The following is a 25,484-nucleotide window of genomic DNA, read 5'->3' on the forward strand; positions in this document are numbered from 1 at the left end:
AGCGAGGCCCGGAAGCGGAACTTGAAGGCTCTCCCATCTCACCCCACGCGTTCCCATAGTGCTCCGCAACAGCCGCTATGGAGGCCGGCAGGACTGCAGTACTTCGCGTGAAGCGGAAGCGCAGCGCAGAGCCTGCTGAAGCCCTAGTCCTGTCTTGTAAACGCCTCCGGAGCGGCGCCGTTGAGTCGGAGACCCAGAAGACACCCCCCGGGGATCTGGAGAGAGGGCCCGAGAATAATGTCTTCCAATTGGTGGCCACCGTGCGCTCCCAGGTATCGGGCGGGATGGAGCCGGTGTTTGAAGGGGATCGTAGGGCGCTGCTGGGACGAAATTGTATCCTTGACTCCTTGACGAACCTCCTGCTTACGCCGGCTTCCCTCCCCTACCACCTTCCAGGAGGAGCCAGTCCAGGCGCTCGTTCGAGCCGCCCTGCGCCCTTCCCGGGGCAGCCAGCAGCGTATCCGCCGCGACCTCCGCGCTTCGGCTCAGGAGGTGCGGCAGGAGGGCCGCTACAGGGTGATCTCTAGCCGCCGATCCTCCGGGATTCCGTCGGGTGGCCTAGAGTCCGAAGACGCATCGGGAAACGCAGAAGCCTCGGAGGACGCAGGTTTCCAGCTGGTCGACCTGGTCCACGAGGAAGGAGACCCAGAGGCGGTCGCAACCTCAGGCTCTCCCAAAGTGAGTACCCGCCCCGAGGACAACGCGGGCTTCTCCGGACAGATAGTGCCAAGAGTCTTGGGCGTTAAGTCAGCCCACAGTTAAGAGAAGGCAGACGGCTTCGCCTTATTGATGGATGATATGTCAGCCGTGGTAACCTCGTTTTGCAAGTTAGGTTATTCGTTCATCAAATATTTACTGAGCAGCCACTATGTTCCAGGCATTGTTCTTAGGTTCTGTGGATATAGCTTTGAGGACTTAACATTCAGGTAGAGGAGTAAAAAAAAGTTAAATTCAATGTCAGATGGTGATAATGGGCTTTACAGAGGTGGGGAGTGGCAGGGAAAGTGTGGTTCCATTTCAGAGAGGGTCTCAGAAAATGACATTAGAGTTAGAACTTGGAAGAGGCGAATGGCAAAGCACTGTGGATATCTGAAAGGAAGGCAGTTTGGTGTTTTCAAGATCACTGTGCCTGGAGCCCAGTCAACCAAAGAATGATAAGGAATTTGGGAGACGTTTCCTGCTAGACCTTGAAAGTACTTTTAAGGACATACTGCCTTACACCCTGAGATGGGGGAATTACTGGAGGTTTTTGAGCAAGGTACAGATAGAACAGATGGAAAAATTCATCAAAGGGAGGTTAAAGGACTAGTCTTGGGTAGCGAATCAAGTTTGAGGCAGATTGAAGTATAGAATGCAAGTCTTCTCATATTTAATCCAGTGTTCTTTCCATTTTACACTTACCAAATTTGTTTTGTACCTCAGTTCCAAGACACAAACTCTAGTACATGTATTAGGACTGTAGAGATAGAAAATTCTCAACCTGAGGTTTGCCTCCTCTTGGTAAGCATTAAAAAAAAAAAAAAAGGGCACTTCACTCTTCATTCCTTTTAATAGTTTTTGAAGTTTAAAAACTGAAATTTTAATTCAAAATTTATCAAGCAAAAAATATCTAATTATGGTGCTAGTATACATGGATAACAATTTGGGCATGATGACTATAGCCACATCTTTTACCAAAACTAACTGAAGACTGTTTCATGAATTACAAGGCAAATACCTTTTAAAAGTAACCAGTGTTGGGCGCCTAGGTAGCTCAGTTGGTTAACAGACTGCCTTCAGCTCTGGCCAAGATCCCGGAGTCCCAGGATCGAGTGCCACATCAGGCTCCCAGCTCCACAGAGAGTCTGCTTCTCCCTCTAACCTTCTCCCCTCTCATGCTCTCTCTCACTCTCTATCTCTGAAATGGATAAATAAAATCTTAAAAATTAATTGATTAATTAATTAAATTTTTTAAAAAAGTAAACCAGTGTTGAGTGGAATCGAATCAATCAAATAGCTCTTTCAGTTTTATAACAAAAACTACTATATAAACTGATGAAGGATGTGAACACAGATTTTTCTCAACAATGCAGTACAGGGGCACCAGGGTGGCTCAGTCGTTAATGCGACTGCCTTAGGCTCAGGTCATGATCCCAGGGTCCTGGGATCAAACCCCACTTCCGGCTCTGGGCTTACCGGGGAGCCTGCTTCTCCCTCTCCCTTTGCCCCTTGTCCCTGCTTGTCCTCTTTCTCTTTCAAATAAATAAAATCTTTAAAAAGAAAAAAAGTGTTTGCACTTCAAAGAGTGGGACATCTGGCTTACCACCAGTCACCTTCATTTTTCATGCAATGGAAGGGCGATTTAAAGATGGGCAGTGTTGGGGCACCTGGGTGGCTCAGTGGATTAAAGCCTCTACCTTTGGCTCGGGTCATGATCCCAGGGTCCTGGGATAGAGCCCTGTATCAGGCTCTCTGCTCAGCGGGGAGCCTGCTTACCCCTCTCTTTATTTGCCTGCCTCTCTGCCTACTTGTGATCTTTGTCTGTCAAATAAATAAAATCTTTAAAAAAAAAATTAAAAATTAAAAAAAATAAAATAAAAATGGGCAGTGTTGAAAAGGGCAGGAAGATTTTTGTTCAGAAGTGTGCCCAGTGCCATACTGCCAAAAAGGGGGACAAGGCAAAAATAAGACTAGGCCAAATCTCCATGGTCTATTTGAGCGAAAGACAGGTCAGGTCCCTGGATTTTCTTACAGTTACGCTAACAAGAACAGACATATCACGGCACCTGGGTGGCTCAATCAGTTGAGTGTCTGACTTTGGCTCAGGTCATGATATTGGGGTCAGGGGATCCAGCTCTGTGAGCTCAGCAGGGACTTTGCTTGTCCCTCTCTCTCTGCACCCCTCCCTTGTGAGAGAGCTCTCTCCCTCTCAGATAAGTAAAATAAATAAATAGAACAAAGGCATCACCTGGGGAGAGGGGACACTGATGGAGTATTTGTATAATCCCAAGAAGTGCATCCTTGGGACAAAATTTATCTTCGTGAGGTCAAGACAGGAGAAAGGGTAGACTTGATAGCTTATCTCAAAAAGCTACTAAGGAGTAATGATTGGCCACCACTTTATTACAAAATAAAAATGTCTCATGTCTTTTTATGTGTACTATATTTAAGTTGATATCATATACCAGATGCAGATTATGAATGGCTGATAGAATATTTCTTTTGGACAGTCTTGATTTAAATAAGATTAGGTTGTGGTTAAATGAATAGGATCAGCTTTTTGAACTTTGATAGTAATACTTGTTCAGCAAGTGCTGTCACTGTTTTCCCCTTCCAGAGATTTGAGTACAATTGATTAATAATGTTCAGCTTTTTTTTCTTAAGATTTTATTTTTAAGTAATCTACACACCGAACATGGGGCTCAAACCCACAACCCAGAGATCAAGAGTCATATGTTCCACTAACTGAGCCAGTCAAGTGCCCCAGTAATGTTCAGCTTTGCAGAGTTGGTAAATGCCATTTCTGAACCTGTAGATCAGTTTTATATTTAGACTTATGTAACTGAAGATATTAATACATATGTAAATACTGAGGAAATCCCTTCACCATCTCATAGACAGCAAAACTCAGCTGTTTCAAGTTGTGTTTCCTAGCCTGTTAAAAGTCATGGGTTGAAGATAAATTGGCAGTGTCCACTTTATGTTTTTGGTCTTAACAATGCCAATTCAGTTAAAATTCCCTGCGTCTCAAATGTTGCCTTGGGACTTCCGGGTGTCTCAGTCGGTTAAGCGATTGCCTTCAGCTCAGGTCATGATCTTGGGATCCTGGGATCAAGCCCTGCATCGGGCTCTCTGCTCAGCGGGGAGACTGCTTCCCCCCTCTCTCTGCATGCCCCTCTGCCTACTTGTGATCTCTCTCTCTTTCTCTCTCTGTCAAAATAAATCTTTAAAATAAAATGTTGCCTTTTGCCTAATGAAAGGTACTTTAGTGTGGTTTATGTATAATATTAAATAAAGAATACTTAACACTTCTTACATTGTATAGATAATCTATAAGGTCAGATGCTTTTAAAATTCAGTGTGATAGGACATAGTAGCCACCTTTGTGTGTGAATTCTTTATGAAGCCAGACTAAGTTCTTGTCTTTTTTTTTTTTCCAGGATTGTCTCTTAAACAGCTATTCAGAAACACAACTGTAGAATTAATTGCAGATTTTTAAAAAATGTTTGTTCTCAATAATTATTTTTTAAAAATGGATTTAAGCTGAAAGCAAATTTGGGGTTTTATGCCTACTAGACTATCAGGGGAAAGGTTGTTGATTAGCACTCTGGCAAGGCCATGATTAAAATGGTAACACAACTGTAGTGCTTAAAATTGATGCGAGGCTTCTGGAAAACAGCATGGCTTTACATATCAGAAATCCTAAAAATAGCTTGGGGCCTATTTTAAAACTACTTAAATTTATTTTTATTATTTGGATTCCAAAGGCATCCAAACATCTAAAGAAATTTTAAAATAGTGACAGCATTTTTAAGATTTTACCCATTTATTTGACAGAGACACAGCGAGAGAGAGGGAACACAAGCAGGGGAGTGGGAGAGGGAGAAGCAGACTCCCTGCTGAGCAGGGCACATGATGCAGGGCTCAATCCCAGGACCCTGGGATCATGACCTAAGCCACAGGCAGACGCCCAATGACTGAGTCACCCAGGCACCCCAATGACAGCATTTATTTACCATGTTATAGTTCTCATTAATTTTTTTTTACAGATTTTATTTATTTGACAGTGAGAGAGAGCACGCATAAGCAGTGGAAACCACAGAGGGGGGGGGAAGCGGGCTCCCCACTGAGCAGGGAGCCCAACGCGGGACTCAATCCCAGGACCCTGGGATCATGACCTGAGCCGAAAGCAGATGCTTAACCAACTGAGCCACCCAGGTGCCCCAGTGACAGCATTTATTTACCACGTTACAGTTCTCATTAATTTTTTTTATTTTTTAAATTTAATTAACATATATTATTTGTTTCAGGGATACAAGTCTGTGATTCATCAGTCTTATATAATACCCAGTGCTCATTACAACACATACCCTCCCCAATGTCCATCACCCAGTACATTTCTCATTAATTTGATGCCATTTAGATTTTAAGCAAATAAAGTACTATTTTATAAAAAAAAAAAGTGAAAAAAGCTCATTTTACTTTATCTAGTAATCTTACCCCTAGGCATCATCGTGGGCAACCCAGGTGGTAGTAGTCATCAGAGCTCAGGAATCGCCTTTAGACCCCTATAGGAGGTCACACAAAATGCAGAGGCATTTGCAGAACAACCATAGAGGTGCTCCTGTGGGCCTGCAGATCCTAAGGGGAAATCTTCTCAGGCCAGTCTTTCTGTGTGCTCTCTTATGTTGGTCAAGCACAAAAGAGCAGAAAACTATCTTTTAAGTCTCCCAAAGAAAAACTAAACAATTATTTTAGAAATAGCTAATTTTAAAATTTCATAGCTAATAGACTAGTAGGACATAGGGATACAAGTCTTGAATCTAACATAGACAACTGTAGAGAGACTTCTTTCACTCAAATCTTAGATTCCTCCTTTTGGAACATCCATGTTTTAGATCATGTATGTATCATATCTTGATTTTTTTACAGACGTCTGACCCAGATGTGATCCTCTGCAATTCCGTACAGTTGATCCGTGACCGGTTGACTCTGTCTGAGGATGGACCAAGAATCAGGCAGCAGGAGGAACAGAAAGATGACTATGTGTATGATATTTACTACTTGGAGACGGCCACTCCAGGATGGATTGAGAACATCCTCTCTGTGCAGCCCTATAGCCAGGAGTGGGAGCTGGTAAGGGGGCCCATGAGGATGAGGGTCATGAAGTAGCCTAAGCAGTTCTCTGGTCTGGGTGCCTTGCTTGTGTTCCACATTACCTGTATTCCTGTGTTCCACGTTGTCTCTTAACTCTTGTCCTTGTTTAAATGGAAAAATTTGTTCTGAATGCCTTTAGGAACCTGGGTTTAGTGCAGGGAATTTTGAGAATGACAGTCTACACTGATAATTTTTGCTCTTAGTAGATCGTTTATAAGGTTTGCAATATCACTTTTATCATTTATAACATCCACTTCAGGGGAAAACATGTTTCCCATATAGGGGCTTATAATAAAGACAAAATAAACCAGAAATTCTTAACATGAATGGGAATAAAAACTTTTTTTTTTAAACTGGATCTTAAAAGGGAGGAAACCTTGGGTTAAGAAAACTAACATCCTGACATCTTTTTTTTTTTTTAAGCAATCTCTATACCCAATATGGGATTTGAACTCACAAGCCTGAGATCAAGAGTTGCAGCTTTATTGACTGAGCCAGCTAAGCACCCCTTGACATCATTATTAAAATAAATTCTAAAATGAGGCAAGGCACCTTATCCCATACCTGCATTGCAACCATAGCCTCACAGTTAGGCACCCACCTTGGACCATTGCATAGCCCCTCTTCCTGCACTGCACACCTCACACTTGGGTTTTGGTTCTGATTTTGGGCATCACCCATAATCCATATGATCTCCCACCTGACTGTCCACTGAAAGATCACTGCCAACACCTACTCAGAGCTGTCTCCCCTCCCCACCATGGTCTGTACACCTCTGGAGGTCATCCTATCCTGCTAGGAGTGTGATGGCTGGAGCTAGACTCTGAGGGGGGAGTAGGCCTGCCATCTCTACCTTGTAGCCCAAGGTTACTACAGCCTCTTGTGCAGCACACTCAGACCAGCTCCTAGGCTGCCTCTTTCCCAAATGGTGCTCTTAAGTGATTTTTCCGAGTTGGTCTGCTAATAGCTTCCCCCACAGCACAACCTTAGAAGTTTTGACTTATACTCAGGTTTGTGTTGAGATGTGCAGGTGAATGATGACCAGGAACCAGAAGATATTTATGAAGATGATGATGATGAGAACAGTGAGAATAACTGGCGCAATGAGTATCCAGAGGAGGAGAACACGGACGGAGATGAGTCCGGAGGTACGGGGGTAGCAGCCTTGGATGGGAAGGGACCGGTGGGATCCAAGACTGAGGTGTGAGCATAGTTAATATCTTAACTGTACAACTTACCTGGCTTTCCTTCTCTGCTGTTGAACTCCCAACAGCTCAACCACAAGCTGTTGGAGCTATAGGAGCCCCAAGAACTAGTGTTTCCAAAGGACCTGCTAGGGTTTTAATGTCAGTCAGGCCTAGGTTCAAATCCTTAGTCTGTCATTGCATGTCTGTACATCTTGGGGAAGTTACTTCACCTCATCCTCTCTCCAGAAAACAAAAGAATATTGCACTAACTTCAGTGATTGGAATTAAGGGAAACATCTCAGCTCAGTGTCTCTACTCCTGCTTCAGTCAGGAAGGTATTGGAGAGGTTTGCCAGTCAGAGTAGGGCTAGGATTTTGACAAATCAGTTATCTAACTTCTCAAGAAGTTTATGTGTTTATGTTTTGAGAAAGATGCCACAGAGACATGCTACCTGGGGGAAAGAGGAAGGAAAGATATTCTGATGATACAGTTCCTTCAGGGATTATGTTCTTTGTGCCAATAAAAAGATTCCTTGGTGTCTGTTAATGGAGGGACAATTAATTAAACTATGAATATCCTACTGGGGAAGTACCTGTGATATGTTAAAAGGATAGGGACAAACGTGAAATTATGTTTACAATATGACTACAACTAGAGTAACAAAAAGAAATCCTATACCTAGGGGAGAAATGAAAAACTACTCCAGTGTTGTTAAGGGATTTGGTTTAGGTGGTAGAAAAAGGATTGCCTTTTTTTTACCGCCCTAAATGCTCTTTACTGAGCAAGTATTTTAGGAGGGAGAACAACAACAAAATATGACCAAAAAAACAGGCCTTCTTGAGATGGGAAAGAGTTACAATGGTCACCTAGAAACTCAGAGCCCATTCTTTTTACCATTCTAGGCTCAGATGAATATGACAGCCTCAGTGAAGAGGAAAGAGGCAACAGCAGACCACAGATGTGGAGCAAATACCCTTTGGATGTGCAGAAGGAGTTTGGCTATGACAGCCCCCATGACCTAGATTCAGACTGATGTTTCTGTGATATATGTGAAGTTCAGTCATGTGCCCTGAGGTGTCTGCCTGCAGCTTCAGCCACCCTGGTAACATCCCTGGGTTTTGTAGCTTAACACAAAAGGAAAAAGCATGTCCAGCAGCGCCATCCTGTCAGTGGAAACTTGAGGTAAAGCAGTGTGTCTTTTTTAGTAACAGTAGGGCCCCTTTACCTCAATCAAAAATGACTCTACAGTCTAGGGGGAATAAATGCCATAAAAGTGAAGCTTCCTGGCCTGGGGATTTTCCCGTTCTCCTCCTGTGCTAAAGCCAATAAGTGGAAGAGAAACTCCTGTTTCCTCAGCACTAAGCTTTAGCTTTCCCAGACCACCAGGTCACTGCCTCCACTAAAAGCTGGGTTCTTTTGATAGAATCTAGAACGGCTACATTGGGTCCCTTATAGCAGCACCAACAGGATAGTGGTGGCTGTTAGAGAGGGAAGTAGAATCTGCCTGAGCTCTGAGAAGTTTTAAGTTATTAGCTGTCTCCACCGCCCTGCTTCCTGACTCTGATAATGGTTGTAGAGACTGCTGTCTTCCTTTGGCAGTGGTGCCAGGGAGAACAGGATGTATGAATGTGATACTCTGTGTTTAGTAAAAATTAAAGGGAGCAAGAAAATTCCTTGAAAACCTTTTTTTTCCTTTTTTAAAGATTTATTTATCTGAGAGAGAACACAAGCCGGAGGAAGGGGCAGAGGGAGAGATCGATCCTCAAGAGACCCCCCGCCAAAGCACAGAGCCCAACGTCGGGGGCGGGGGGAGGGGAGATGCAGGGGAGTGATGCCAGGACCTCGAAACTATGACCTGAGCTGAAATCAAGAGTTGGCCACCTACCCCACTAGTGGGCACCCACCCAGGTGCCCCTACTTAAAAACCCTTTAAATCTGAGTCTTTTTTAAAATTAACATATAGTGTATTATTTGCCCCAGGGTTTTGTTTTGTTTTGTTTTTTAAGATTTTATTTATTTGAGAGAGAGCATGGGGGGTGGGGTTGGGCAGAGGGAGGGAGAAGCTGGCTTTCCCTGAGCAGGGAGCCTGACGCAGGGCTCAATCCCAGGACCCTAAGCAGACGCTTAACTGACTGAGCCACGCAGGTGCCCCAGATCTCAATGTTTTTACATGTTTTCCCACTGTACTCACTCTCTCCCATCCCCACCCTCCACCAAAAATGGGGTGGGAGGCTTAGTGAGACAGAGGTTTCAGGATTGACCTTAGACACTAAGGACTTCAGGCAAGTGAGGAAAAGGTAAACATATCCTAAACTTAGCTTTCCAATGAGAAAGGTCAGCTATTCACAGCACTCACCAAAAACAGTGACCAATTCTGTTACCAAAACTTAGGTTCCCTATAAGGAAAACCTGACCCTACTTCTTTGCATACCACAAACATCTTAACTCTGAGTTGGCATTTATTCTTCTAATGTAACATTGTCCCATAGAACCTTGTGCAAAGATGGATATGTTCTATATCTACACTGCGTAGTAGTAGCCACTAGCCACGTGTGGCTCAGCTCTTGAGAAGTTCACCTGAGGAATCAGATTTTTTATTTTAACTAGCTACATGTGGCTAGTAGTTACTATACTGGACAGCACAGTCTAGGAAAACGATACACAGAACCTTTTGATTCAAAATGTGCTTTCTTGCCATGTGCCACAGACTCACTATCATGTACACAGGGGTATGTCTCCTTCCCACACCTTTTAAGATTTCATATTCTTCCATCCTGCCTCCACCCTTTCTTCACTATGTATTCATTTTGTAGGTCTTCACCTCATTAGTTCCTATTCACATGTTAAACCATCCTAAGTGGTTAAATTCTGTGTGTTCACATACTCAGGCTCTACTCTTGTGGCTAGAAAACCAACAAACTATTGATTTACCATCCTAACTATCCACAAAGGTACAATTCAGTGTTGCAAGCAACAGGCAGCAATTTATATGTATAATACTAATCATCTCAGTCTCCTGTAGGCATAGAAACAAAGGATTAAAAACCACTCCGTGCCATTATAATGTGCTCACTGCTGTTTATGTACTCATTAAGGTTTGCCAACATTAAAGGGCTGACAATCTCATACTGTACCTACTGCAAAAGGGATTAGCACACCAGGAGAAGGATTGAAGGAGACGAACAACAAAGACCTTGCAGAAATTTAATTCCACCATGAAGCTTGACTGCTGTAGGGAGTCTCTGGCTTCCCTCCCACAGAAGGGTTCCTGGGTGAAGTCTGTATCCAGCACAGAGGAGAAGAATGCAGTTGCCATCCAGTAATGAGAGGGGGATGACATGGCTCACTAAGCTTGTGCTGGGGCACTTAGGGTGTGAGGCCCATGCTTCCCCCAGGAGCCACTGGGGGCAGCAAGTTCCCGGGATTAGCTGGTCATTTACTTCAGGGGAGAAAGCTAAAACCTGGGTCAGGGATCCTTAAGACAAGCACACTCTGCTTAAAGCATTAGCTCCAAAGGATCCCTGGGATAGGTGCCATCTTGGCTCAGACAGGAGTCATGTTTACATACTCTAGGCAAGTCAGCCTTTGCATAAAACTCCCTATTGCCAGAAAGGAATTTGCTGTGCAAATCCCCAACCCATGACAGTAGGAATGTCCCCTCATTTTCTCATCCATGCATGCCCTAAACCGAAGGCAGCTGTGCTCATGCTTCCCTAAATTGTCTTTATTAAACAAGTATGGCCAAGGTTACTCCCCTGGCTGCAACTGAGGCCACTTGATAGAAAAGAATGGTCAGAAAGGGAGATTGCCTCATAGTTCTTGTCTTTACCAGTTCTTGACCAGTTCTAAAATGAAAGGATAAGATGTCCAGGCATGGAGTTAGCCAAGTCAGCAGGTTCCTCTGGACCCAGGATGACAGTGTCTGGAGGCATCACAGGACAGCTGTACAGTCCACTGCAACCGGGGCTGCCCACGAGGGAACATCCATGAGGCCAAGCCTACTTTGGCCTGACCTGGATGCTAAAAGCACACCCTGAGCACCAGAATTAGTTGCTTCCAATCATGCAGTCTTGCTGAGGAGCCAGAATGAGGTTGAAGCAGCTTTGTCCCCCAAAGTCTTCTCTGATCTCCACAAGGAGAAAACGGAAGTCCACACAAGTACCAAGCTCTTCCTGAGACTGCAGGCCCACCAGACCTCCAGCAAGGGGAGGCAGACAGGACAGGAATGCACTATCCTGATGATCCACACCAAGACAGTTCAGAGTGTAAACAAAGCCCAGTGTCGGGGACAGAAGAGGAGGATGCAGTCTGGTGTGAGGTTTTCGGAAAAGGGCAATGACCACTTCTAGCACCAAGGTGGGCTTGCGTGGGTCTGCACAGCAGTCCCTCACACCAGCCCTTATAGACAGAAACAAGCTATTTGGTGGCTTGAGTCCATGAGATGTTCTCTAAGCCATTGATGGCTAAGAGAATTCAGGTAATCCACTTGAATTCTAAAACAGTTTATGTCCTCCTAAAGGTCATACAGGAACCGGAGGTTTACCTTCTATCATCTAGAATAAAGACCTGAGGTCTCAAGTAAAATAAGGGATTATCCTTCAAAATAGCAGTATTTCAGACTTCTGACTCATGAATTTTTTCATTTGTCCTTGCTGATTTGAGCCAGGTGCTTATATAATCTGTGACCTACTGACTAAAATATAACCAATACATGAGTAAAAAAAAAATCTTTAAAGTTCATCTTTGCAGCTAAGACTCAACAGAAGACTGTCCTAAAACCAAGCAAAAAAATCTGTGGTCAGAGGCTGACCCACACCAGCACACAGAGACAGCTCTAAGGGCAGAGGGACTCAGTTGGGAGTATTTTGAGTTTTTAAACACAATCAGCTTATTGCATCCTGAAGATGAATGAACACCAGTGCTCTGCCAGAACTGGTGTCCTGGACTAAATAATGTCAATAAATAATGAAATACAGCTGTCTTCCTAGGGAAAGATCTTGAGTCAGAGGAAGAAATGGTAGCATTTTAGGCCTCTAGAGTCAGGTGTTTGGACCTGATCAGAGGAAACCTTCCCATAAAGCAGCCCCTTTGTAGAGGCTCCTGATTCAAACCTCAAATAACAAATTCCGAACCACCAGCCACATCTATTAACCTAGCACTCCCTCTTCCCTCAGTGCAGTTGCCCAAGTGTTTGGTAAGCTACACCGACTCAACCAGGAATAAAACTAAACTATTACCCTAACCAAGCCCTCCCCACCACCACCCTCTATGTAAAGTTCCCACCTTCAGGCTGGCCTTGGACCCTGAGTCTCCTCCCACAGCTTACCAATGAGAGTGACCGCCAGAGCAGGCCATCAGCCCTGAGCCCCCCTTATATAATGTGGGCCACCAGACTCCTTTAGGACAAGAGGGTTAGGCCTGCAGTCTTGTCATCTGGACTTTGGTGGCTGGCCTTCCAGGCCTCAAGGGACATCACATCTGGCCTCTAGTCCGTTTTCCTCTCAACCTTTTTCTCTTCTGCTACATCAAGCTCAGTCAGGACGCAAAAGCAAAGCTGCTGGGTGACTCTGGTGACAGCAGCTAAATGAAAATAGAGAACAGAATTCAGCAAGCTGACAGCTACAACTTCAATATGAACACCCCAAAGTTGATTAAAGCATATCTGTGGTTCCCTCCCACCTGTCGCCTGGGTATACTGCACCAGGCTTTGCCTTTTACCACCAGCAAGCATCACTGTCCTTCATTCCGTGCCCAACCAGAAAGTGATGCATGACTCCTCATCCTCCCACATGGATTGCACTTTTAAAAAGGGAATGTTTTAAGCCAAAAATAGAACTCTAAAGTTAGAACTAAAGTGCTCATGTCAAGATCAAAAGGGAAGAAGTCATGTGGAGCAACCAGGTCTCACGGTCTCCAGCATATCACTAGTATAAGAGAAGCTGTTAGCCACCACTCCCACCTCTGCATGCATCTGCACACGCATGTACACACACACACATACACCATGAGTAATGGGCAAAGAAGCTCACCCAGGACATTCCGAATAAGGACTGGCCTCTGGGACTCGGGCAAGTAAACACCCACGAAGTAGACAGGAATCCCAGAGAGGGCAATCCCGATGCCAATGAGGGAATTGATGGTGTCACTGTATAGCGGCACAATCACCAGAAACAAGGAGCATATGCAGAACACGATGGGAAAAAACAGGCTCAGCTGAAAGGGAGGGAGGTGAGATATTAGGTAAAGTGCTATGGGGAACAGGGTACAGAGAAGTCACTTTGGGGAGATGGCCCAACCCCCCCAGCCTGTCCAGAGTCACTGACCTTGAGAGGCCGGGGTCGCTCGGGCTCCTTCCAGCGAAGATAGAGCTGTCCAGCAACAGACAGGCCCACAAAGAACCAATAGCTAAAGCTGAAGTAGTTGATGAGCAGGAAAACATCTTCCACGGTGAGGTAGATGAGTGTCATGGTACACTGGAGGGGGAAGGGATGGAAGGAGGAGGGGCATTGTCACCACCAGGCCATCCCAGGATACTCCAACCACCCAGCAATCAGTACCAGGTCTGCTGCTCACTGCTGATTTAGCTTACCAGGTTACCTCCGGTTATTTTCAGTGACCCCTTGGCATCAGATAGGTCTAATGTCTGTATTAACCTTCAAAGGGGCATCTCTCCCTCTCCTATTGAGGGCTCTTCCTATACACAATGCCTCCCTTCTTTTTGCAAGCACTTTAATAAACAAGCCAGACTCCTTTCCCCTTCTGATGGCAGAGTGAGGTCCCCCTCACTTTGATGCACCAACCTCAATATGAACCACATTGCCATCTGGATACCATTACTCCCGAGTCTCAACTACCTGGCATACAAATGGAATAAATGCCTCCAGAACCACCTCACTGTCCTGGGGTCTTTGAAATGCAGATTGACAAAATGGATCTATACCCTTGATAAGAGAGGTATGACAGAATTTGCCCTCTGGAACAAAAGAGTCCTAGAAGACAGAAATAGGGGACTGCAGTCCTGTGACATGGTCAGATTTACTTAATCTTCAAGAATATGGAGTTCCCCCACCTAGTCTTTTCACCCAGATTACCAACAAAGGATTTAAAACAAAAAGGACCCATTCTGGGGAAAGAAGAAGGACTGTATTGGAAAAACAGGGGCAGATGATTAAAAGAGAAGATGTTAGATCTCCCCTAAATTTATAACTTCAATGTGATTCCAATCAATATACTGAGAGGATTTTTGTTATTTTGACAAAATAACAAAGTTCATAAGGACAAACACAAACATGGGATAATTGCCAGGAAAATTCCAGGGGTAAGAAGAAACTAATGAAGTATCCTCAGTCCCTCTTTAAATTTCAGAAATTCAATACAAAGCTAAATAATTGACACTGATAGGAAGGGTTGAGCTGATGATAACTATGTAAGGGGTGCATAATTATACTTGGCATATGTGAAGCACTATCTACTATATATAAATCTATGATATGTAGGGGCACCTGGCTGTCTCCTCAGTGGAGCATGTGACTCTTGATCTCAGGGTTGTGAGTTCAAGCCCCATTTTGTGTGTAGAGATTAATTAAAAATAAAATCTTTTTAAAAAGAAATCTATAAAAAGTCTGTAATATGAAAAGAAGTCCCTGGGTAGTTGGTATACAACTGGCCTGGCTTTTTAAAATGATTTAATTAAAGGGGCACTGGGTGGCTCAGTGGGTTAAACCTCTGCCTTTGGCTCAGGTCATGATCTCAGGGATCCTGGGATCAAGCCCCGAGTCGGGCTCTCTGCTAGCAGGGAGCCTGCTTCCCCCTCTCTCTCTCTGCCTGCCTCTCTGCCTACTTGGATCTCTCTCTCTGTCAAATAAAATCTCTCTCTCTCTCTGTTAAGTAAAATCTTTAATTTAAAAAAATGATTTAATTAAAATTAACAAAAAAAATTAATAAAAGGAGGGGCACCTAGCTGGCTCAGTCAGGGGAACACAGGACTCAATATCAGGGTCATGAGTTCAAGTCCCATGTAGGGCATGGAGCCTAGTTAAAAAAAATTCAGGGATGCCTGGGTGGCTCCATCAGTTAAGCATCCAACTCTTGATTTTGGCTCAGTCATGATCTTAGGGACATGAGATCAAGCTCTGTATCGGGCTCTGTACTCAGTATAGGGTCTGCTTGGGATTCTCTCTCACTGCCCCTCCCCCTGCTCACACTCTCTAAATAAATAAATAAAATCTTTCAAAAATAAAAAAATGAGTTTTACAAATTTATTTTTACATTTTTTGTACCATTTGCCTTCTCTCATATGTTTTATATTTTTAGAAACACCAAGTGTCTTGGGAAATACCTTAAGAAGCTACTATACCTCCTACTCACAGTCATCTCATAAAGTCAGCAAGAGTACCAGAGTTCTCCACACTCCCCCAGCAGAGCTTACATTGAACAGTAAAGCAGGGATGGGTGTAAAACGCTCAATGTGGATCATGGACAGAACATCTGGGAGGTGGCCCTCACGGGAGCCCACGAAGAACAACCTAGAAGGATAAGAAGTGTGTCAGGATGATCCTTTCACTAGGCCATGTAGCCACACTCCCACTTGACAAACTAGGCTCAGAACTCCACAAAAACACAGGAGGCAGTCCTCTCAGAGGAGTATCCCGTGTACTGTATGCATGCCCAACCCCCACCCTCACCCCTCAACTTTTACCCATAGATGTCTCCAACCTCCAACCATGGGTACTTCCAGTGTTAACCAAGAATGTCCTACCTCTCTCTTGGCCATGGACACCCCTGAGCCCCTCAGCCGTGAAACCCACCATCACTCCGTGGATGCCTCACCTTGCCATCACTCACTGCCACCCCCATCCATTCCATCAGGGGTACCCCCACTCTACCACCTCACAGATTTCATACTTTACACAATGGCTTTTTAAAGAAGGGCAGCAAGCCTTTTGTGCTCTCTGTATATCTTCCCTGAGCTCCTGATACAGGATAGGCCAGGACAAGCCTGGACCTCAGAGACAACCCAGGCTTCCTCTCTGTCCCCAAAGAGCCCTACTGTTTGAGAAATAGAGCAAGAGAGAAAGGAACTACCGTCCAGTGTAGACAGCATCATCATGGAGTATAAAGCACTCACCAGCCTGGGGGGGAGCTGGGGGAACAAAAAACTTCACAAGAGATGATCACATCGGGGCTGGGAAGAACTGGAGTTTGCCAGAAGGGGAGCAGATGGGTGGAAAACAGCATAGGCAATGGCAAAAGAGGCGTGAAGGAGTGAAAGAGGGTGACCTCCTTGAGGTTGGTACTAGAATGCCTGCAGTCCCAGGTTAAAGTGTGTGAGGAAACAGCTGAGAAGACCCTGCAGCTGAGGCCATGCTGTGGAGTCTGAACAAACAACGAGAGTCTGCTATGGCTCTGAAATAAAGGCTTGACAGCATTTGACAGAGACTCCGGTGGCATCATGGAGGCCAACTAAAGCAGGGAGAGACTAGGGGACAGGGAGGAGGCCAGATAAGAAAGTAATCTGGGTGGCATAGTCAGTTAAGCCTCCCAACTCCTGATCTGGGCTTAGGTCATGATCTCAGGGTCAGGGGCTCCAGCCCTGTGTCATACTTCGTGCTCAGCACAGAGTCTCCTTGGGACTCTAGCCTTCTGCCCCTCCCCCTACCTCTCAAATAAATAAATCTTAAAAAAAGGTTATCTGTGATAACTGTCCCATAAGAGAGGAGGCCTGAATGAGGGTAGACACCCTGGCTGAAGACAAAACAAGACAGATGTGACCACCTCAATCAAATCTGGTGATCCTTTGCATGTGCATGTGTATATATGTGTGTGTGTGCATGCATGTACATGTTGGAGCTGGAAGAAGAGGGTGAACACCAAGGGAAAAATAAAGAGGCCAAGCAAGGAGAACTGATAGCACACAGCATCACAGCCAAAGACAAAGCACAAGTGGAGGGCACTGAGATACTTGTGAGCCACCCAGATGGAGCCACAGGAGTTGATGAGAGCATCTGGAAAGGTCACAGGGCAAGATGGTAGGAGTTGGCCCACACAGGTTAATAATCTGTACTGGGTAGAGAAGAAATACGGTAGAGGGGATGCTGGAAGGGGACTGTGTGCGGGCGCAGCAAAAGTGTCTAATATAAAGCCAGAGATAACTACATAGGTAATAAAGAAAAAGTGGAAGTTAACAAACAATTGTGCATTACCTCTACATCACCGTAGTCCCTTTACATGCTGGTCCAGACTCTTACTCTCAGAATTCCCTATCCCCACTCCCACCCTGTCAATGCCACAATAGAGCTGAGTGAGGTTAAAAAGCACCTATCGTGCAAGTATTTTAAGAAGATTGACAGAGCCAGCTGGAATGTCTTGGGAATCAATAAGGGTAAGTCTATGGGAAACACCATCTTTGGGTGCAGTAACTTATGGAGGGTCACATCCAGGGGCACCTGGGTGGCTCAGTGGGTTGAGCCTCTGCCTTCGGCTCGGGTCGTGATCTCAAAGTCCTGGGATCGAGCCCCACATCGGCCTCTCCATTCAATGGGGAGCCGGCTTCCCCATCTCTCTCTCTGCCTGCTTCTCTGCCTACTTGTGGTCTCTCTCCCTGTCAAATACGTAAATACAATCTTTAAAAAAAAAAAAAAAGAGCTACATCAAGTGCAACCTTAGCTGTACCAGGTTGAAATAAGGGAAGATGACACCACACTGTTTTCCAAGACTTTGATCTATTACTCTGGTTACCCTAGGGAGGCCCCAAGTACATGGACTGTGGTGTCAAAACCAGTAAGAAGAATAAATAGGACAGGGGTGCCTGGGTGGCTCAGTGGGTTAAACCGCTGCCTTTGGCTCAGGTCATGATCCCAGGGTCCTGGGATCGAGCCCTGCATCGGGCTCTCTGCTCAGCAGGGAGCCTGCTTCCCTCTCTTTCTCTGCCTGCCTCTCTGCCTACTTGAGATCTCTCCCTGTCAAATAAATAAATAAAATCTTAAAAAAAAAGAATAAATAGGACAAAAATTATTTCTTTTATTAATTCATCCTCTTACCTGTTCATGTAGAAAATATTTATTGAATGCCTGCTATACTCCCAGCCTTAAGGACAGCAACATTTATATGGTAAGTCAAAGAGAAATCAAGAAAGAAGCCTTCCTCTCAAATATCAGAGTGTCACAAAGTCACAGAAATAGCTTCAGAATTAGAGGGCCATAAGCATCACTTGCTTTAGGGGTCCAATAGGATAAGGACTAAAAGCAGGCTAAGGAGGTCGTCATAGGTCCACTTAATAAGAATATTTTTTAGGTAGTAGAAGTCAAAGTATAATGGCTAGAAAAATGAGTGACAGTCAAAATGCAGACCATTCCCTCCAGAAGTGTGTCCAGTAAGGAGGGAGATGAGAAAAGCTGTTTTGTGACTTCACTAAGCGGAGATGAGAGAAGCTTGTGCAGAGTGGGCTCCTACTGAACATCCACCAAAGAGCCAAGTGATGAAGCAAAATGCTAAGAGGGGGTAGTGCTGGGGCCCTGAAACCAGGTAGCACAGTAAGCCTGGAAAAGCAGAACTGCTCCTTTCTCTGAAACAACAGGAAGGACAAATGCTCTTATAGATAAGTCTCTACACAGAGAGGAGAACAGAGCCTACCTGTCAGCTTCAGTGATTTCTGTGAATTGAGGGGCAGAGTCACCCTGTACCAATACCTGGTCCACAACAAGTGATCACTAATATTCTTATCTACACCAAGCTATAACCTTGCTCCCCTCTACCTCTAACCAATCTGTCATCGCCTCAGATGGAACTGTGAGCTTCAAGCATACAGATGTCTGCACAAAGGCCAGCACATGCACGCACACAAGTGTACACACACACACACACACACACACCCTGTACATCCAAGAGAAAGAAGGGAAAGAAGGGCTCTTACGGGCTCACCTAGAGTCTCAGAAGATTAACTATTGCAGTCTGTTATTGGTAAAGCTGGAACACATTACCTTGATGAAGCAAAGATAGATGCATTGAGGCCCCCAAAGCAGGATAGGGCAACAGCAATGGGAATGGTCCAGCTGAACAAGCCAAATGTCTGGTCAGCAAATGTCTGGGGACAGAGCACAGAAGTCACTCAGCACAGGACAGGGTTTCATAAGCCTCCTGTACCTATGCTGTCAGGACAAACACCGTCACTACCGAGCAGCCCACCCTCTGGCCTAGATCCATCATCTCACCCTGCAGAGCTGGAGGGGCTTCAGAAAGAGATTGAGCCATTCAGTATCATAAGATGACAAGCAAATGGAGACTCACCACAGCCACAGCATCACTGTCAAGGACATCTGAAATGCTCAGCACTGTGTAATAGGCCACGTTGGTTAGGATATAGATGAGCGTCACAATTGGCATAGAAATCCCAATGGCCAGGGGCAAATTTCTGTCAGGAGAAGTGAGATAGGACTACCTAGAATCAACTCTCCTTGAGTCAAGGTTCACCCAGGGATTTTTCTTTAATAGTTCCCTAGCTCTAAGTCTTTGAGGCAGGCTCCTCTTTCCCACATGGTCAGGGTGGGTATGAATCCCATGCTCCTTTCTGCTGAGAAACAGAGAGAGAGAGAGAGAGAGAGAGAGAGAGAGAGAGACCCCAACCCTTCTCTGTGAAGATAGCTGGGGCTCAATATTTGATCCTTGCCACAACAGGACCAATCGGTCCCACAGAAAGAGAAGCAGTGTCCTCCAGGGACTGGAGGCCAGGCTGGGAGGCTGATGGCCCAGAATAAGCTTTCAGCTCCCCAGGCTTCAGTGTCAGCACCAGAGTATGAGGTTCTAACACCCTAGCCCCAGTTGGGTCAGCTACTGCCCACTGGAGGATCTCTCCTTGAGCAAAACCTTGTGGATCCTCCAGTGTAAACCCAAGGGTGAAGAGGCTTTCCCACCTTCTCTTACCCTCAACCTAGCCCCTAGTCTTTCTGTGCTAGAGAAGGAGGAGTAGGGAGAAGAGATGAGAGAAAGAGAAAGGGGAGGGAAGAGAGCAAGTGTGCCCACTATATCAGCAGGAGGTCCAGCCAAGTTGGGGAGCCAAGAGTGTGATCCCACCGTTACCTTTCTGGGTTTTTGATTTCTTCTGTTACAAAATTAAGGGTGTCCCAACCTGAGTAAGAGAAGAGGGCAGAGTAGAGGGCGAGAGAGAGGTCTCCCATGTCCCAGGAGGAACCCTCAAAGGCGTCCTGAAAGTGCTCAGAGTGTCCTGTGGGGGCAAAGGCAGGTAGGGGAAGGGGTTCAGTGGGAAGGAAGAGGAAGAAGAAAGAGAGGAGAGTTAGAAGGTATGAGCAGAAGAGAAAGAACAGGGAGAAGCAGTAAGAAAGAGGAAGCGAAGATGGGGAAAAAGAGAAGAGGGTCAAGAAAAGGGAAAAGTAAGCAGGCAGAGGGAAGGAAAAAAAAAACATAATTTAATATTCAAAGAACAACCACCAGCTCTCCCTGTACTTTATCACCCCACCCATTCCCTCAAGAAACTGCATATTCCTCTAGCACAACTACGCAATCTCAGAAAAACAAAGACATTCCTGGCTGCCTTCTGAAATGAGAACACCTTTTCCAGAAAAGCTCTAATGTAGTTCCAAGTGACCTCACAGTAGGCCAGAGCTCTTCTTCCTATTTTTAGAAAGAACGCTGTTTCACATAAAGGAGGCACTTTTAATTAATAATTAGGCCTTCCTGTGGAACTGTCTGTTGTGGCCAAAACCACTACACAATTTGGTCACATAGTTTTCTCGTTCTCAGAAGAGAACTCTGTTGCTCTACTTGTAGGGGCTACAGTTGCCTGTGGCAGGAAATCACAGGCTATGTAAGAACTGGGGTCCTCACTATGCCCGGGGTAGGCCTGAGCCACTTCCACTCTTGGAGAGCCAGCCTAGGCCCCTGTCCTTCTCCTTAGAGGCCTCTGGAGACCACAACATTTGAAAGCCAAGGGAGTAGCACCTGCCTGCCCAGGAGAGAGACCTTCTGGACACCCTGGAGGTTTTTAACAAGATCCAGACTTATAAGGAAGCCTGCCACTACCCTCTGCAAAAAGTAGAACTGTTCCTTCAATGTGTCAAAAAGGGCTGGGTAGGCAGCAAGAGAAGGGAAAATAGAGGTTTTCGTGCCCCAGGTGTGTCAGGCATCATACATAGCAATGGTTTTCTAAGGCACAGATCTTGATAGGAGGATAACTCAGCTACCCTCTTTGACCCCAAGATGATCTTGAGACTCAAGAACACCGAGGCGGCTGGCTGTACTAACTCGGTACATGTGCACAAATGTACTGGACCAGCTGCCAAGGCACTTAAAAACAGAGCTTTCTGAACTCCAAAACCATTTTGTGTTTAATCCAATGGATCTGAGTTGGGGGGGGGGGTGAGGTGTCTCAGCTCTCCCTGGTAAATGTAAACAAAGCTGAGTTTAGAGACAGACAATCTCAACTGAGATCTCCCTGGCCAAAGATACCTCAAGACTTCCCTAAGGGCTGAGAAGACCTTGTCTACCCTCACTGCCAGTCTACTCTGATTCAGGAATGAAAAGCTTTCTAAAGCCAACATGCAAGAAAGCCAGTGCCAACTTCCTACTATTTTAATATTTTGCTGAGAGCTGACTTTAAAACTGAATGTTAAATAAAAGCAAATCCAGATGAAGAGTAAAGGCTACAAAATAACCACTCATTTCTATACTCCATCTAACCCCCCCACACATACCTTCCCACTCCTCCCAAGGACAGCCAGGTCTTTCTACTCACTGCCTGGCAGTCACAATCCAAAAACAGGGCCAAGCAGGGCTCGCTCTATCCCCATCAGTTACATTTATGACCCAATTACACAAGATCCAGGTTTCAAAAACTCCTGGGCTCCCAGCTGCCTTCTTGCAATGTTCCTAGCCTCCACAAAGGGAAAGCAGCCCTAAGGGAGAGACTGACTCATGTTCAGTTGGCCAAGCCAGCCTGGCCTAAGAAGCCCAGGAACAGATGTCTTGCTCTCACTGACAGTCTACTACATACACAGAAAGAGCTTATCAGTAAAGCCAAGATTCCCCATGTCCTCCTTATGAAATCTAGGCAAACTCCCAGAGTCATCCACCCTTCTTCCCAGCCCAGGCCCATCTTACCCTGGCACAGTTTAACGAGGCCCATGATAATGATGGCAATGAGTGCAAGGACCTTGGCATAAGTGAACGTGTCCTGAACACGTGTGCCCCACTTGACATAAGCACAGTTCACAAATGTCAGCAGGCCTAGAAGAAAAAAACGCAACATCACTGGCAGGCTGGAGCTGAGTCCACAGTGATCCAATCTCTTCTTACAGAGAGCATCGCTTCTGCCCCTGCCTAAAGCAAAGGGGCCAATGGATCAATCAGAACCAGAAGAACAGGCAATGGAGAGGCATCCACGATCTGCCCATCACTGGTGACAAAATACAAAAGCATGCATTAACACGTACACATAAATTCTGACATCCACAATCATTTTTTGGGAAAAGCCCCCAGGCCCAGGAGTGATGGACTTCACCCACTTTTTCCCACTCAAACTCTCAAGGTTCCAAACCATGCAAGGCACAAAATATTTCCATGGCCACAAGAGAGGCCCATCAATTGAATGCAGGTGGCAAGTCACCTAGGAATTACAGAGATAATGTTTTGTATATAAATACATGACGGTTTCACATACATCCTCTCAATTAATTCCCATAACCCAAAAATATACACATTCTTACTCTTGTTTTATAGATGAGGAAACTGTGGCTCAGGGAGGCCAACCATCATTCCTTAGCTTGGAAGGTCCTTCCCCAAATCCCCCTCCATTTCTATCCAAACCTCCCAATTCTCAGTGAGGTCCATGGAGAAGCGAGCTTACTTGAGCATTCCCCAGGCTCCTGCCTACATGCTGGCTTTATTTCCAGTTCCTTGCGTACCACAGTGATATCTGGGCCCTGTGCTGAGGGTCCCAACGCCTTACCCCTGCTAAACAGGGACTGCTTTGACCCACCAAGAGGACACAAGAACAGAATGCAAGGGGCTCCACAATGACACTGCCAAGTACTGCCCTAAGCCTCCAAAAAAACAGAACTTTTTTTTTTAAGATTTATTAATTTATTTATTTGACAGACAGAGATCACAAGTAGGCAGAGAGAGAGAGGAAGAGAAGCAGGCTCCCCGCCGAGCAGGGATCCCGACATGGGACTCGATCTCAGGACCCTGAGATCATGACCCGAGCTGAAGGCAGAGGCTTTAACCCACTGAGCCACCCAGGCGCCCCAAAACAGAACTTTTATATGAACCTCAAACATTATTACAAAATCTTTTGGGTTCATCCTTCAAGCCACCTCTGTCTACTCCTACCCATTTTGCACTCTCTCTTCAGCCAGAGACTCTCTCCTTACTGATGCCATACATACACTTAAAAGAAATGTCCTTTACTCCTCATGCTGCCACAGCCAACAGTGACTCCTACTTTCAAGGTCTAGTTCAGTCACCACTTCCCCTGTAAAACCTTCCCCAAATATACCAGCCAGCTCCTCACTGAGCTCTCTCCCCCTGAACCCTACAGACTCCCAATGCACAGCACAGGTTAGTATCTATGCTATACTCATGTGGACACCTGTCTCAAGAAGGTCCTCCCTTGGGCATTTGTGTGGTGCTTTCCCAAGAAGACCACAGTTATGGGGCAGGGGGAGACAGACAAGAGCATATTGTTTTACTAAGCTTACTGCCAAGCAAAGAGAGGAAATGATGAACCCTGGCGGGAATCAAGAGGGTGATGACTTTCACTTAACCACCAATTCCCTAGAGCAAGGCAACTGTCAGAAAGTTGACATTCCTCTACTCAAATGGGAGGAGAGCCTAGAGCCTGTGGAAATAAACATGGTGCCTAAACAGGCTCCATGGTACTTTAAGAGCTTTCACTCACTGGGAAGCCTAGTGGCTCAGTTGGTTAAGCTTCTGCCTTCGGCTCAGGTCATGATCCCAGAGTCCTGGGATCGAGCTCCGAGCCAGGCTCCTTGCTCCAGTGGGGAGCCTGCTTCTCCCTGTGCCTGCTGCTCCCCCTGCTTGTGTTCCCTCTCTCTTTCTTTCTCTCTCTCTCTCCATCAAATAAATAAATAAAAGTTTGAAGAGAAGAGATTTCACTCAGTAGTACTCTGGCAAATGACACAGGTGCTCACTTGTCAGTCAGGAGTGGGAGCATAGTCAAATGGGAGGGAAGGCCAAAGGAATGCACGCTGCTGCCCTGCTAATCAGAGCTCGCTGTGAGGATCTAAGCCTACATCAGCTAGCATAAGGATTACCTAGTTAACAGCCACAGTAATCCACAGACTCCTGTGCAATACAGTAAGCATATTCTGAGGTAACCTCCAGGCCCCTCCTCCCGCTCACCTATCATGGCTGATCACCCAAACTAAGCCCATTCAATTGCCTTTCCCAGGAACAAAGACTGGGGTACCAAGAGACTGAATCTATCAAACAGTAGCAGAGTTGGGAGATACAGCAAGTCAAAGTCACATTCAGGCCCTTGTAATAGAGGAACAAAAACCACAAGAAAACAGAGGAAGGAAGCAGGACTATGAAAAGCAGCAGAAGTGAGAGGGTGTACAGCTTGTGAGAAAAAGACTAACAGAGAAAGACAGAGAAATACATAGAAGACAGAGGTGGAGAGACGAGAGACAGAGATAAAGATAGAGAAGGGACAAAAAGAAAGGGAGACAAAAAGATGGACACACACATGAAGAGATTATTTCACAATGCCCTGGCTAGACTCACTGTGCCTCTGCCTTATAGCAACAAGATGGGGGAGAGAAGCGGACATAATCCTCAGCCCCACTGGCAGGCACTCCTTCTCACTTCTATTCTTTCTCCTTCCCTCCATCCTGCTACAGATTTCCCCCTGGCTTGCTCTTCTTGGCACAGGAGTAAATACTGCACACAGTGGCAATTCCATGACTCTGCCAATAAGTAAAAGAAGGCAGCACCTCATGGAAGTCCCTGCAGAGCCCATTCTGAATGACAGCTGGAAAAATACAAAAGAGCCTGTCACAGCGGTTGCCTCTGGGGAAGAAGACCAAAGCTCTGGAGAGGGAGAGAGACTTTTTCCACTGTATACTATTGTATACTCTGAATTATTTACCATGCACATATGCTTCTTCCTCAGTAAAAATTAAACTGCTTAATCTAAAGCAATGTGCAGCCAGGGAGCAAGGCCAGGAGTAGGGTGAGGTGAGGAGGCCGCCTGGTGCACAAAGTTTAAGGAAACACTCACTTTTCAGGACCACTTGGAGAACCTGAGAGTGAGTGTATCCTTAAATGCTGCCCCAGGAGTCTTGCTTGCTTCATTTACTCTCAGCTCTGCCAGAGAACAGAGAGCTCCAAAAACAGTCTACCAGCAGAAGCCAAGTCCCCTGAGTGTTTTCCTGATTCTAATCAAGAAACATTTCACCATCTGATCCC

The 25,484-nt window shown here is 45.6% G+C and overlaps 2 protein-coding genes and 1 pseudogene across 3 annotated transcripts in view; 2 read left to right on the top strand and 1 right to left on the bottom strand.

Moving 5' to 3' along the window:
- The first annotated feature begins 3 nt into the window (after positions 1–3).
- SLC7A6OS (solute carrier family 7 member 6 opposite strand) lies at positions 4–10,103 on the top strand. The gene is made up of 5 exons (XM_080828026.1): positions 4–272; positions 397–678; positions 5,632–5,835; positions 6,887–7,004; positions 7,946–10,103. Exons 1-5 carry the CDS (start codon positions 78–80, stop codon positions 8,074–8,076), a joined length of 930 nt encoding a protein of 309 aa, XP_080684152.1. The 5' UTR covers positions 4–77; the 3' UTR covers positions 8,077–10,103.
- LOC308357883 (cytochrome c-like) lies at positions 2,580–3,324 on the top strand (annotated as a pseudogene). The gene is made up of 3 exons: positions 2,580–2,746; positions 2,934–3,080; positions 3,317–3,324. The product of its transcript is annotated as a cytochrome c-like (transcript).
- SLC7A6 (solute carrier family 7 member 6) overlaps positions 8,743–25,484 on the bottom strand; it is a 36,865-nt gene continuing 20,123 nt past the window's right edge. Inside the window, exons 4-11 of the mRNA XM_080828025.1 lie at positions 22,155–22,280; positions 20,118–20,262; positions 19,329–19,452; positions 19,022–19,125; positions 15,472–15,568; positions 13,367–13,516; positions 13,073–13,256; positions 8,743–12,623 (exon numbers count right to left, since the gene is read on the bottom strand). Coding sequence (XP_080684151.1) covers positions 12,529–12,623; positions 13,073–13,256; positions 13,367–13,516; positions 15,472–15,568; positions 19,022–19,125; positions 19,329–19,452; positions 20,118–20,262; positions 22,155–22,280 — 1,025 coding nt within the window. The 3' untranslated portion in view covers positions 8,743–12,528. The remainder of the gene's footprint in view (positions 12,624–13,072; positions 13,257–13,366; positions 13,517–15,471; positions 15,569–19,021; positions 19,126–19,328; positions 19,453–20,117; positions 20,263–22,154; positions 22,281–25,484) is intronic.

This window comes from Martes martes, assembly GCF_963455335.1.
Source record: "Martes martes genome assembly, chromosome: 17".
NCBI lineage: Eukaryota > Metazoa > Chordata > Mammalia > Carnivora > Mustelidae > Martes > Martes martes.

Excerpts from the sequence above, each read along its gene's own strand:
- SLC7A6OS (XM_080828026.1), top strand. The coding sequence starts at position 78 with ATGGAGGCCGGCAGGACTGCAGTACTTCGCGTGAAGCGGAAGCGCAGC. Across the intron at positions 273-396 it reads TGGCCACCGTGCGCTCCCAG|GAGGAGCCAGTCCAGGCGCT; the intron begins GTATCGGGCGGG and ends ACCACCTTCCAG. Across the intron at positions 5,836-6,886 it reads ATAGCCAGGAGTGGGAGCTG|GTGAATGATGACCAGGAACC; the intron begins GTAAGGGGGCCC and ends TGAGATGTGCAG.